The sequence below is a fragment of the Poecile atricapillus genome, chromosome 7, assembly GCF_030490865.1.
Source record: "Poecile atricapillus isolate bPoeAtr1 chromosome 7, bPoeAtr1.hap1, whole genome shotgun sequence".
NCBI lineage: Eukaryota > Metazoa > Chordata > Aves > Passeriformes > Paridae > Poecile > Poecile atricapillus.
In genome coordinates, this window is record NC_081255.1 from 27577819 (window position 1) to 27591688 (window position 13870).

General features: G+C 37.0%; 1 protein-coding gene across 1 annotated transcript in view; it reads right to left on the reverse strand.

The window, feature by feature from the left end:
• Positions 1-13870, reverse strand: part of LOC131580845 (BEN domain-containing protein 5) — an 880930-nt gene that overhangs the window by 850232 nt on the left and 16828 nt on the right. The window contains exon 2 of the mRNA XM_058842532.1: positions 13300-13428. Coding sequence (XP_058698515.1) covers positions 13300-13428 — 129 coding nt within the window. The remainder of the gene's footprint in view (positions 1-13299; positions 13429-13870) is intronic.

The following is a 13870-nucleotide window of genomic DNA, read 5'->3' on the forward strand; positions in this document are numbered from 1 at the left end:
GTTCATTCTTCATTAGTCTGAGTCAGAGAAGATAACCTAACACAATTTTTCCAAGAGTATTTAAGTTTCTCCATACTGCTGAAATAATATCAGTTATTGTTACATTCTATCTGAAATAGTATCTATTATTCCTAGTATCTGTTGAAGCATGGCAGACCATAAAATAGCGTCCCTACAAAGTCCATCTTATCCATTGTGATTCAGGTTGACACACACTTTGTTCAGTTTTAAAGAGTAATCAAAGGTGTGGGCTTAAATCCAATTAGTGTGCTTCAAAGAAGATAATGTCAAAATGCTTCAAATGGTGATTCTACCGTGTAACAGTGAAGTTCTGAACTTCTGGGAGCCTCAGATTTCTGGAACTATAAAATGAAAACAAAAGTACCTTGTAAAGCACACAGTGATTTCCTGCAGTAAAGGACTATAAGCATAAATTACAATTAGCAAGGCTCATGTTCTAAACAGAAAATAAAATCAGAGGTCTTGGAAGTCATGTATTCACATCCTAAGAAGTATCTAGGTGTCATTGTGACACTTCAGATGTATGGGACAGACACTTTGAACTGAACTCCACATAATCACTGAGAATGTTCTTCTTTTTCTGCCATCTAATCAGTTCTGACTCCTCTGGCATTCACTGACCTTCGGCTGATTGAGTGACAGAGCATTTGCCCACTTGCCACATGACCATTCACAGAACGCTTTACAAGCTTATGGTCTGACCCAAAACCAACAGAAATTGTAGTTAGGCAGAAATTTTTCCTGATTTTTGCTCTGGAACAGGCACTGAAGATTTGGCATCTGTCAACATAGATCCCCTGTGCTAGGGAAAATACTTAGAGTGCACAGCTGAAATTGGAGTCTTGGGCAAGAAACATTTCATGTCCAAAAGAGCATGCAGACTGAATAAAGACAAATGATAACCAAACATCCGGACAATGGCTCTGGATCTCAGTTCCTTTAGATGTTAAATATATATAAATATGAATTAAAACATTTAAAAAGGAAAAAATAAAAATAGGAAGCATTTTGGAAAGGCAGACTTATTAAAATTTTTCAAGGAGGGATACTGGTAGAGGAAATAATGAAAATGGGAAACGTTGACTAAAATAAAGTGGACAAAATGTTTACTGATGAAAATGAAATGCAAATATGAGGGAAGGAAATAAATTGATCACTAAATCCAAAAGGATAAAGAAGAGCACAGAGACAGGAATAACGAAAAACAAAACAAACATTAATGGCAGACCGATAACTTGTTGTCCTAGAGGTGATAACAGCAAGGTTTAATTTGATATAGCAGTTAATGTACAGGCTCAAGAACTGAGGCTCAACATTCTCTCAACATAGAAAAAATACTTTAGCAGTAACGTTCACACAAATGCAGAGAGGAAAGAGAAATACCAGGCAGGATAGCATAGATGTAATCAAGTAAGAGGATGAGAAGTGTCTGTGATGAGTGAGAATTGTCCTGAAGATACTGAAACAGAAGGGCCACTGAAAATACGTGCAGTAATAACCAGAAGTTAAGTTCCAACTTGCTATCAGCTTTTATTTTTCAGACAAAAGCATTAATGAATTATAACATTGCTGCCCCATTCCTTGCCTAACTTCACTTTAGTAAGGAGCACAGCTACAATCCATCACCCCAGCAAGCTCAGACACAAAGCTCTGATATTCGGACAGCAGTGGATCTGTAACAGCACAAATCTCCAGAGCAAACTCATCCTCTCAGTGTTCACCCAATCTCAAGACATCTTGGGCTAACCCTGCTAAACAATCTAATTTGACTGTGCCTACACAAGAGGCCATCAGCCCAGTGCAGGTTCGTGGGCAGTTTTATGTTGCATTGAAGGTGTTTTATTATACAACTTAAAAGTAATATGAAATATATCTGTAAAGTCTAATATAATGGGATTCTGATATAATAAAAACTGCAAGTAAGAAGAAAGACCAAAAAAGAACACAAGTGTCAAAAAAAATTCTTACTCAATCATTCAAAAATCTCACTGTGAACATAATTTCCTAAGCTGATCACCAAAATGCTAAAAGGAAAAAGAAAAAACCCTAGATGTATTATTCCTTAGCTCTCCATATTTTATATTGCATGCATGATAAAGGCTTAAAAGTTTTTCACATCAGAAATATGACATTCACTTATAATCTTAAAAATGGCTACTAAAAATCAATTATTCATAACATAGTACAGTAGCAACAATAAACATTCAAACCAATTTTTTTTAAAACAGAACAAATTCTCCTTCTTATGAAAAAGCAACAGTTTCAGATGAGAGAAAAAGAGATGTGATTCTACCAGAAACTGTTAGAATATAATAATAATCCTTAATATAATATGGTAATTTACCTTCACATTATGTTATTGTAGTAGATACTGGAATTCCAGTAGCTGTCTAAAGAACACACAGTGATAATTTATGGTTTGTTCCCAGTTTGTTTTCAGAAATACAAACACTAAATCAAAATTAGCATGCTAAAGGCTGAACCTAGAAGGCAATTAGGTTACTAAATAGCATCAATAAATGCAAAACGAAGCTCTGCATGTATCCAAAATAATGTGTTTCCCACCTAATAACTTGTATCCCAATTCCTGTTAGGCTGAGCAAAAAACTCTAAAATATTTTTTTCCTGAAATCAGATAGTATTCATCCAAGAACAGAAATACTTTTTGTTTATGAAACACCTCTTCTAAAGTATGTTTTCCAGCCAGTATTCTTTCAAAAGTACAGACCACTGTTTATTTCACAGCGTTTTGTCTCTTCTTGCATTAGAGTGGCAGCTCAAACAAGCAAAGATCTTAATTTGGCTTGTTAACTTTGGAACAGCAGGCAGTTGAGAATTTTTAAGTGATTTAAAGAACAACAAGCACAGAATCTATCTGAAGTGTATTCTAATTTCAGGACAAAAAAAAAAGAAAAAGTGTTAATCATGTAAGCAATCTCTTAGGGATTTCTGGAGATTGTGTAGTCCTAGAAGAGGGTCGGCATGAGGAGGCTGCTCTGAACTGCATCTGCCCAGGTTCTGAATGCCTCTGTGGATGGAGGCTCCTCAGCCCCTCTGGGCAGCCTGTGCCAGTGTCTTCAACCCACTGGGAAAAAAAATCAAACATGACCACAAAAAGGATAGGATTTACAAGGAAAGGGTGAGGGAGCTGGGCCTGTTCAGCCCTGGGAAGAGATGACTTGAGAAGGGCCCTCATCCCTGTCTGGCAGTGTCTGCAGGGAGGGATCAGAGCAGGGACCAGGCTCTGCTCAGTGGTGCCCAGCAATGGCACAAGAGGAATGGGCAGAAATGGATGTGCAGGAAATTCCACCTGGACATGAGGAATAACTTTCCTGTGCAGTGACTGAGCACTGGAACAGGATTCCCAGACAGGGTGTGGAACCTCCCTCACCAGAAATGTTCCAGAATTGTGTGCACACAACCCTGTGCCACGTGCTTGAGCCTGAAGGTGGGACAAGGTGACCCACCGTGGTCCCTTCCAACCATCCTGTGATTCTGTGAAAGGTATTCCTGTATCTGGGGCTGGGAATGAAGTACAAGGAACATTGTTCTCCCAGCTGGTGCTGCCTGAGCCCTGACCTGAGCCAACAGCAGCACCTCATGTTGTGGTCACACAAGAAGCAGCAGCTCAGCACCACTGTACCAGAGGCCCTTCCAGGGCAGAGGCTCACATGAACATTTCAAATGGTTCTCTGCCTTAGCCCCTTTCCTTCTGTTCCCCTGTTCTTTATAGCACCCCTATTTGATCAAATCCAGTAGACATAGTACAAGATACGAAATTTCCTACATTTCAGTCTGAATTTGGCTCACATGGATCTGATGCAAAGCACTCTTAACATTTCTCAGCCATTTCGCACTCATTTCACACAGCTGAAATTCACTACAAAAGACACTAGGCAGTCAAGAACCAGGGCTTTTGTGTTCCTGTCTTCTGCAAAACAGGGATAATATTACAGGTTACTGAACCAACTGAACAAAATACCACTATTTAGTTAAGCAGAATATTTCAATGTTCTCCCAAGATGAAAATAAAGCCTTTCCAATACCTCTTAGCTCACAAATATTTACTGTTCTGATGCCATTTTCTCTTTTACTCTGAGTACAGCCACTCCTTGTGATAGTCTATATAGCAACATCTGCATAAGCAGAGTAAAGAACACTTCAATTTCTTCTGGTTCTGAAGGGCTCTGATTTCAAAAGACACAGCCTAAGCATATAAACAGGACAGTGAAGGCAGAGTATTACTTTCAGGAAATAGCAAGGAGAAGCATTCTGACAAAATAAACAATGCCAAATTTTTTTTCCACTGGTACTGCTCTGCACTATTTTCCCCGAGTTTGAGAACCCAGCAAGATAAAATTTGGGAAGGGTGGTTGGCAGCTCTTTTAAAGGCTCAAAATCAGATAAAAAGCTAAGGTTCAGTTAAGGTCTGAACTGCACTCATCAGAAGAGATTGACCTGGACCTACCAATCACTCAAAACTAACACAATTCTCTATTTTAAGAAGCAATTATTCAAAGCAATTATTTCCTTAGTCAGTAACTGAGGCAGAGGTCACCTGTTATTCTATAGAGTAACCACAGATTTATTCAAATCAAGGGACTGTATATGGGAAGAATTTTGCATCTCCTCATTAGTGACTTCCAAAGATGTTAAAAAATCTTTAGGTACAGCACAACTCATCTAGACATTTTTCCTTCCCACTTTCAACTGTCCCAGGATTCTATTGTCACTATATATACATACCTCTATACATTCCTGAGTGATTAACTGATGTCACATTCATGTTCATATTAACATGTGCAGTTTGAAATAAACACAGCTGCATTTATGTCAATGATTTTATATTCAAATATATCTGATTATGCTGAAATAAACACAGCTGCATTTATTTCAGTGATTGTACATTCAGATAAGGATATTTGTTCAGTGTAATGTAATGTTCCTTCACACTGGCAGGGACATTGCTATTCTTTCTTGTATTTCCCTCTATCATTTTTCCAGATGGAAAATTTTGAACAGAGACAGAAAAATGGAAACTGGAAAATTTATCTCAAAACCTGATATGTAGGAAAATCCTTCTGCTTATTATCAAAAATTAGTCATCTTTATATAAAGTATCTTTGTTGTTGAGGGTCTTTTTTAATTCCTTCTCTGTCAGAGAAGAAGTTTACAAAAATCCCATTAAAATATTTTCAATCTGATGGAAATGTAGCTACCAGCAATGTGCAAAATCTTAAGAATGGGTCTGCATCAGGTCTGTTTCTGGACAACACCATCTTCATCCACTCTCCCCCTAAGAAAATAGTGTGAATGGAAACAAGAACTAAGATTTTCGTTCCTACTATTTGATCAAAGTACAGTTTTGCATGATGTTAATTTTGGCTTGCAACTATAACCTCTAATCTGTTTTTAGAAAATAATAGAATATTACTAAATGTACTAACAGTGATTAACCATTTAATCAGATGTATCTATCAGGTGACATCAAGGTCCAGCTCAGTAACTGCCAGAAATTAATCCCTACAGAAGAGCATAAGAAAAAAACCAATCATTTGAAGACGCCTCCCAGTATAATTCCCTAATTTACAATGCACAGTTTATGAACCTTCTGAGCCAGAAATGCTGTCAGTGTTTAGTAGCTTTCAACTGATTTTCCTTTCCTGGGCTTGTCAGTTGGTTATTTTATTGAAAGCATGATACATGTCAAGTTTTAGCATCCACAATGTCCTGCAGGAAGAAGTTCCACAGCTTAATTAAACAACATGTAAGGAACTATTCTCCTTTGTTTGCTTTCAACATATTAACTGCTAGTTTCACTTGATGGCCCTTAGTTTTTGTACAAAGAGAACAGAGAGGGAAACACTAATATTTTAACTAGAAATCATGATTTTACAGACCTTTAATATATTATTCCTCAGTTGCCTTTTTTTACAGACTAGGGATCCATACTGTATTTAGTTGTTTCTTATACTGAGGCTTTTGAAAATCTGCTGGGAGCTTTCAACAGCTGACCACAGACATTTCTGGTTTTGTTTCCAGTTGCTTATTCTGGTCCCTTTTGGGTCAGTCAAAAAGAAAATGAACACATGTGCTTTAATACCAGCTGAGGAGATGCAAACACATGGTAAGAAGGAGGAAAGGATTGGTCTTGAAGAAGGTAGTGTGAGAATCAGATGGTAAACTGACTGTGAAAATCATAATTGGCACAACAACTGCAATTAACATCCTAATTCTTTACTCTCATTGTTACAGTAATACTTCCTGCATTTTCATTAGTTCCATAGGCATTAATATCTATTTCCCACAAGTTACGCTATCTGACTAATGCCATATGTGTTGGCTGGTATCACATTGACACCAAGTACTCCCCATTTGTAAAAATGTCTTCCATACTATATCTGTTTAGATATTTAAAAGGTTAATATTTAGTTCCATTTGCAATGCTGACCTAGCAAGAAAGAAATTAATTTGGCATTACAGCAGTAACATCAATTTCCCATGTAACTTTAGTAATGCATTTACTGGAAAGAGATTAATATCAATTCCATAAATCATTCACGTGCTTTTTCCGGAGTTTGAGACTTCTGAGTAATGTCATATATGTTAACTGATAGCACTCTGTGCATGCTACATCCATTAATCTATGCCTAGTGTCATCATTAAAACACACCAAAAAATTAAAATCAATCTTTTGCTCTTACTTTTTTCTGACTTTTAACTTGCAGTAGTCAAAAGGTATGGATACTCTGATAGAGTAACACTGCTGTGAACTGGGAACAGACACATTCTGGAATGGGAAACATTTGCTAAATTATCCCTACTGGTATCAATAACCACTTCATATCTTCCTGTGAAACATAGCATAAATTACTGTCAAAAAATAAGGAAATAACTAAAATGTTTCATTAATCAGACACACCTTGAAGCCCCAAAAGTAGGCTGAAAACAGACATCATTACTGAAATATCACAGCAACTTTCATTCCTTTGTTTCTACTTTACCGATGAGCATCCTTGTAGAAGTGAAAGCCAAAACAGTTCCACCTTAGTGATTCTAGATATACATGAGAGATTATAACACAGGAAATTTGGAATATCAACTAGTTTTTGCTCCAAAACAGTTTAGCTTGCTACTAAAAGTGTTTGCACTGGAAGAAAGTATCCTTACACAGCTTTTGCACTTTCTATTTCTACTGATGTGCCATTATGACACTTGCCTGTATTGCTTCATTGCTATTCTCAGATATCATCACAGTGCTACTGAAATCAAGGGAAAGAAGGGTTTTTCTGTTCATTTAAACATAAACACACAGAGGGTCAGATTGTTTAATAATTTTGGAAGCACATAAGCAATTCTATGTTAGATGGCAAAAATACAACTATTTCCTAGGTTGGATTTCAGTTTTTCTATGAACGTGATACTTAACAGTATCATCATCTGTGTTGTCTTAGTTTTCATTTTTAAATTTTTTACAAACAAAAATGTCCATTACAGAAAATGCTTTGCAAGTCAAATTTTACAATATTTTACTAATCACAACTAAGATTAATCACCCTTAATTTTAGCTGTCTGAAGTTACATGTCAAGTCTTAACAACTGGGACACAAGCACCCCCAAAGGGCAATCCATCCTATATTATCTGTGCTTTTGTTCAGAAGATATCTTTCATGGTAAGGCTCAATGGCCTATTTCACGCCTGTAAGTGGTTACAATGAGATCAGCGGAATTACAATCACTTATTGCAATTTTGAGTGTTGTGCAAAGTGTTTTATAAGTACATTATCCTATTTTTGAAATATAGAAGGATATTTAAAACCTTTAACAAAAATGATATGAGGGTACTTCTCAGTCATATGAGATCTCTTAATACATTGTACGTTTTAACTTTTTCCAACTGATTAATATCATTTGCAATCCATCAGCACTGAATTTTTTATCAGGTTTCTAATGCAAAATATTTTACAAACCTGCTGTAGGAAACGACAAACTAATGTTTGTGAATAATTTTCATTGCAAGGTGGTGGTACAGCAGTTAACATAATTTGAGGCTTACAGTAATTGAGATTGAATCTAAAATTTTACAAAACTTTAATTACAACCTTTTGAACATAAACCACAATACAGAAATTACCCAATCATAACATTTTTTCATAAAAAATAAGAATTCATCCAAAGGATAGAAGATTTAATGACTCTTGGCGGAGTTCCACTTTTTGGTTGAAATGAGAATAAAAGCAGACAGCAGCTTCATTTCTAATTTCAAGAAACACAGTATTTTTTAACAGTTAAACAGCATTATATTTGACTAACAAGCCAAAATATATATTTTCAAAGCCTTATTAAAAGCCCCTGTATTTAACAGTGTGAATGCTGAGATTTACAAACCTCTGTGAGCCAACACTGCTCCTTCAATTCTCAAAAGTAATTATAAAACAAGCTATTTGAGCCACAAGCAGCGGAAACCGTCGAGCTTGGGGTTTTTAACCCTCCTCACAACACATCACAGTCTGCAGCCTGACTCCAGCTCCCTCCCATATTCCCTGTGCCATCCCAGGCCAGGCAGAGGGATTGGGGTGCACCCCAGAGTATGCACAGAGCCACCAACCAACCCATTCCTGGGGACTGGCAACCCAGTGACACCATGCAAAAGGAACAACATTTGAATTTCCCCAGCATTTTTTTGCAGCCAAGCCACACCTGGCAGTGTCAGCCCGAGTTTTTCAGCTGCCAGTTCTCTTCATGGTGAGCCCAGGGAGGCAAAAGCTGGAGAACAAGCAGAGCCCACCTCAGAACCACCCTGTGATGGAGCCAGGAAGGCAATTTGAGCTACACCCAGCAAGCAGCCTTTACACAATGAGAAAAAAGGTGGGGCTTTTTTAAGGACTGAGTCATTTGGTTTATGTTTTCTTCGTTCACTTTGCAAAATACATATGAAAAGCTTCTCATGTATCATACTAAATTAACTAAAAATCTGTGACCTCATGCAGAAGCAAAGCTACTGCAGATAAGTAAGCTCCCAGAAAAACAAGTGGCTTCCAGCACTGGAGGTACTATCTCCAAAACCATCTCTTACAGTTAAAATGACTAAGCAGATAAAACAGCTCTTAGCCACAATACAGAAAAGGTTGCTGACTCAATGGATGCCATCAGAAATCACAAGCACTGAGGCAACACAGGACAGGAGGGGCAGCTGGCTAAACTAAGCTTTGAAGTCCTTCAGATAAAATGTCTGAAATACCAAGTCACCTTGAGTATGAAATGCCAGACTCCCTGAAGAACATATTCATATCAAAATCTGGGCCTCCCTCAAGCAGGAAGGACCTCTTTGCATGGCACAAATGAATACATCCTTTTACCCAGAGCACTATATTCTGCAAAATTCCCATTTTGACAGAACAGTAGGTAGGATGAGGGGTGAACATTTGCACAGTCATGCATTGCTGCTGAACTGAAACTGAGTTAATAATTTAATGCATTAATGAACGTTAGGAAACAGAATTACAACTGACCAAATGTATGCATTTCAGATGTGGCATTTCTTTCCTTTAAATTTGTACTGTGCATACGTAGCCATGTTTCCATTTTTCCCTGAAACTAACTCATGTTTCTTGTGAAAACCAAAATTATCCAAAAAGTATAGTGTGATACGCAAGAAAGCTGAATTTTCATCAGTTTCTTTAATGCTAATGATAAAAATGTGAAAAGTTTCTTTTGGCTGCATATATTCTTAAATATTAATAGAGATAACAAGGAAGATTCCAGGCAGAACACTAGCTTGAACTGTGGGAAACACATATTCCTGACATACTTGCAAGTTGATAATTCTCCCTCTTCTTTACTCCTCTGTCAGTTATTAATATGATAAAGAGCTCAGGCACCATTCCTCATTTTCAGTAATTGCATTTATTTTACAGCAATTATTTTTTCCCTAGTAATATATTCATTAAGGGTAAGTGTAAACCACCAGCTGATTTAACTCCTTCTGAAAAGGACCTGGACAGTATAAGGGTTCACAAGTTTTATAGAAGTCAACAGTACCATGCTATTGTGAAAAAGATTGGACTGTCACATTGCAGAAGTAAATAGATTGCAAGGCATGTCATGTAATAAACTCTACATAGGACTGGCACCAGCTTATCTGAGTATCATGCTCACCTTGGACCACTGCCAATCAAGAAAGGCACAAAACAGCTGGAGATAGGCCAGAGGAAATAAAGAATGAGAGAAAATTTGGAAAATGTGAGCACTAAGGAACCATTGAAAAAAATAGCAGTTATTTAACCTGAGGAGGGAAAGGCCAAGGAAAGATATGATAGCAGCTTTCCATTAAGTCAAAGAAAAAAGGAATAATCTGCTTTCTGTGCCTATAGGACTGGGCAAGAATTAATGCCTTTTTGGTAAGAACATTTCTACATAGAAAGAAAATGTCTCATATTGAGTAAATTGCAGTGTTAGAATGGATTGCTGCTTTCTCATTGAAACTCACTGAAAGTCTCTGAAAAAGATAAACATCTGTCAGGAATGGCAAAAATAGTTTATTTTGCCTCTCAAAACCAGAATGGACTAAAAAGAAATCCCAATGCCCAATTCTGGTTTTTTATGATTTTTTGAAAGCACAGCACTTCAAAACAGCAAGCTGGACATTGGTTTTCAGACTACATAAAAACACACCTCTGTCTCATAGAAAATCATACTTTTCAATGCAATTTAATACAATAATGACAACAATTACAAAAATGAAACTGCATTAAATAACATTTCTTCAGTAGTATTAATATTTTTCCTGATTTATACAAGTTTAATATACTTTCTATAGTCTGAAATCTGTTTATTTCCATTTCTACAATATAAAACATAGTCATTAAAAAATAGGTCTAGTAGGAAATCTTCAGTCCTATCAACAAGACCTTTCAAGAAAATAGAGAATGCAGCCAAAGAAGGAAAAGCCACTTATGGAATTGCATTTAACACAATTTCTATTTTAGAATCATAGAATGGCTTGGGTTGGAAAGGATCATAAATATCATTTTGTTCCAGTGTCCCTGCCTGGGGCAGGGACACCTTCCACTATCCTAGATTGCTCAGAGCCCCATCCAACCTGGCCTTGAACTCTTCCAGGGATGGGGCAGCCACGGCTTCTCTGGGCAATCTGTGCCTCACCAGCCTCATTGTAAACAATTTCTTCCTCACAGCCAACCTAAATCTACTCCCTCTCGATTTAAACCCCTTTCTCCCAGCCCTGTCCCCACAGGCCTTGGGAAAAAGCCTTTCTCCACCCTTTTCATACATTCCCTTTACATACTGAGAGGCCAAAAAAAGGTTTCCTCAGAGCCTTCTCTTCTCCAGGCTGGCCAAGCCCAGCATTCCCAGCCTGCCTCCATAGGAAAGTTGCTCCAGCCCTCGGAGCATCTTCGTGTCTCCTCTGGACCACTCCAGCAGGTCCATGGGAGCCTTGACCTTGTGGGGAGCCCAGAGCTGGGGGCAGTACTGCAGGTGGGGTCACTTTTACCACCTGCTCTTTGCAAAAGGCAATTTCCATCGGATACTATATTTAAGGTGGTACTCAAAGAGCATCAAGATAATCTTATAAATGTTGTGTCCTACTGTTTGGACAATAGGATGGGATAGATTTCAACATCAATAACAATTTCTTAAGTTATCCAATATCAGTTAATTTGCTTTGACCAGTAAAGGTACTCTAAGCAATTACTTGGCTGACATAGAACAAAAGATGAAGTGAATTTACATATGAAGTGTACACAGTATTATTCTCATTCTTGCTAATACCTTATCATCATGAGAAAGTAAATGAAGGTATTAATTTCATTCATATTTGTGTTTTGGAAGTGTCTGAATATGCAGAGCAACATCACAGCCTCATCATGCTACAATGTAAATAAACACAGTATTTCAAATAGCACCTGCTTCTATCACATTCCATTACTACTAAAGTATGTAAAGTATGAACATTACCTTCAAACCAAATAAATGTTTTAATTTAAAAATACAATTAATTCCATTGTTCAAAAACTGCAATTTAACCATCATGCAATGACTCACAATACTTCACAAATAATTTGATGACTGCTACCGATCGTTTTCATTGCAGACAAGTTTAGCACAATAAAGTAAATTTCCCAGCTTGGCCATGATTCATTTCCTAAGCCACTTTCTGACACAAAAATGCAAAAAACCCACATAACTATAGCACCCAAAGTATTTTTAAAAATACAGAACTATTGTCTGAACCTTCAGAGACACACCTTAAAAAAAAGGAACTAATAAAGATACTCTTTATTATTCACTGCATCATTTGCACTTTTTACATAATGTAATCACCGGATTTAAATAACTCAATTTAATATTTATCCAGGAACTGGCAGCCAGTATTCTACCCTGAGGGACGAAACTCTTCATAAAAAGCTCATTTTACAAGACACTGGAGCAGTTTTGGCATTACCAGCACCTCTCACATAAACCATGCTGAAAACTATAGTTTATCCTGCCAAATGCCTTTTCTACATATGGTGTTTAACAGTGCTCTGTAGGTCTGAAAGCCAGTAATAATAGATTTAAGCTAAAACTCTGGTAGCACACATGTATGTAAGAGAAAAATTCAAACAATGCTACATTTTCATGGATGTATTTACCTACATACCCCACATGCATATAAGCAATTAAAATTACTCTTTAAATTAATGTTCTAACTATAACTCCTGTAAAAAATACTTTCCCTTTCAGTTTCCAGTAGCTTCCTAAAGTTTAATTCTCCTATTGACATCAGAGGCAGAGCTTCCATTAACCTCAGCAATACAGGATCGGGCCACAGGAAACCCCAAGTAATACATTTAAAGACAGTACATATACGTTTTTAAAATTCTCTAATTATGCAAGGATGAGTTTGGCACTTTACTGGGTTAACTGCCCCAGTAAACTTCTAAATTAATTTTTTAAATAGCATCTTTTAAACACTACATCATAAATACATAAATACTACCATATAAATAATGACAGAATAAAATCCAGTTATGTATCTACATGTGGTTAAAGATGGACCTGATGAAATTTTTATTGTAGGCAACAACAAACTTCACAACCTTTTTGACATTTGAAGTTTGATTTGAAATCATACTATGACTGAAGGGAATCAGCTAAATTTGTTACGTAGTATTTAATGTCAGCCTTCTTTAGAATGAAGACACTTCGCAAAAAGATGAGTGATAGATTTTAAAGTGTTAACATATTGACAGCTAGGTAATAGCTGTCAATACTCACCACTTTCAAAACAGGCATCAAATATGAGATGTCCTTTTTTAGGCTGTCCACAGTAACCAGCTGGGAGAACAATGTACTTGCTCACGTTCCCTGCTATGATGTCATCACTTCCAATGGCACTGCCTGTTGCTGTAAAAGTGAAAAAAACCCCATGAGCATTTAACAAAATATATATAATATATCAAAAATAGTAGAAGCTACACCCCCAAGCATTTCTACATAAAATGAAATTTGCACCATTTAACACCTGCACCAGTTTTTTCTGACTGAGCCAGTCCTTTCTTTTCAAAAGGTATATAAGAATTCAGATATAATAATGGCATCATCTGCTAAAGGCTCTCTAAGGAACAAACCACCCAGCCTGGTTTCTTGCATGTTTATGACCTATGGACGAATCACCTTATATGCATTAGTCTGATATTCAGCCAGATCTACTTCTTCCAACAGGAGCTCTCTAGCTCTAGGTCCTGCTGGATTCCATGGAATTGAACTCCTCATCATCTTCTTTATCACAACCCTCAGAAGCATCTTCCTCTCAGCATTAATGGGATCCTTCTCCTCTATCCTGCTG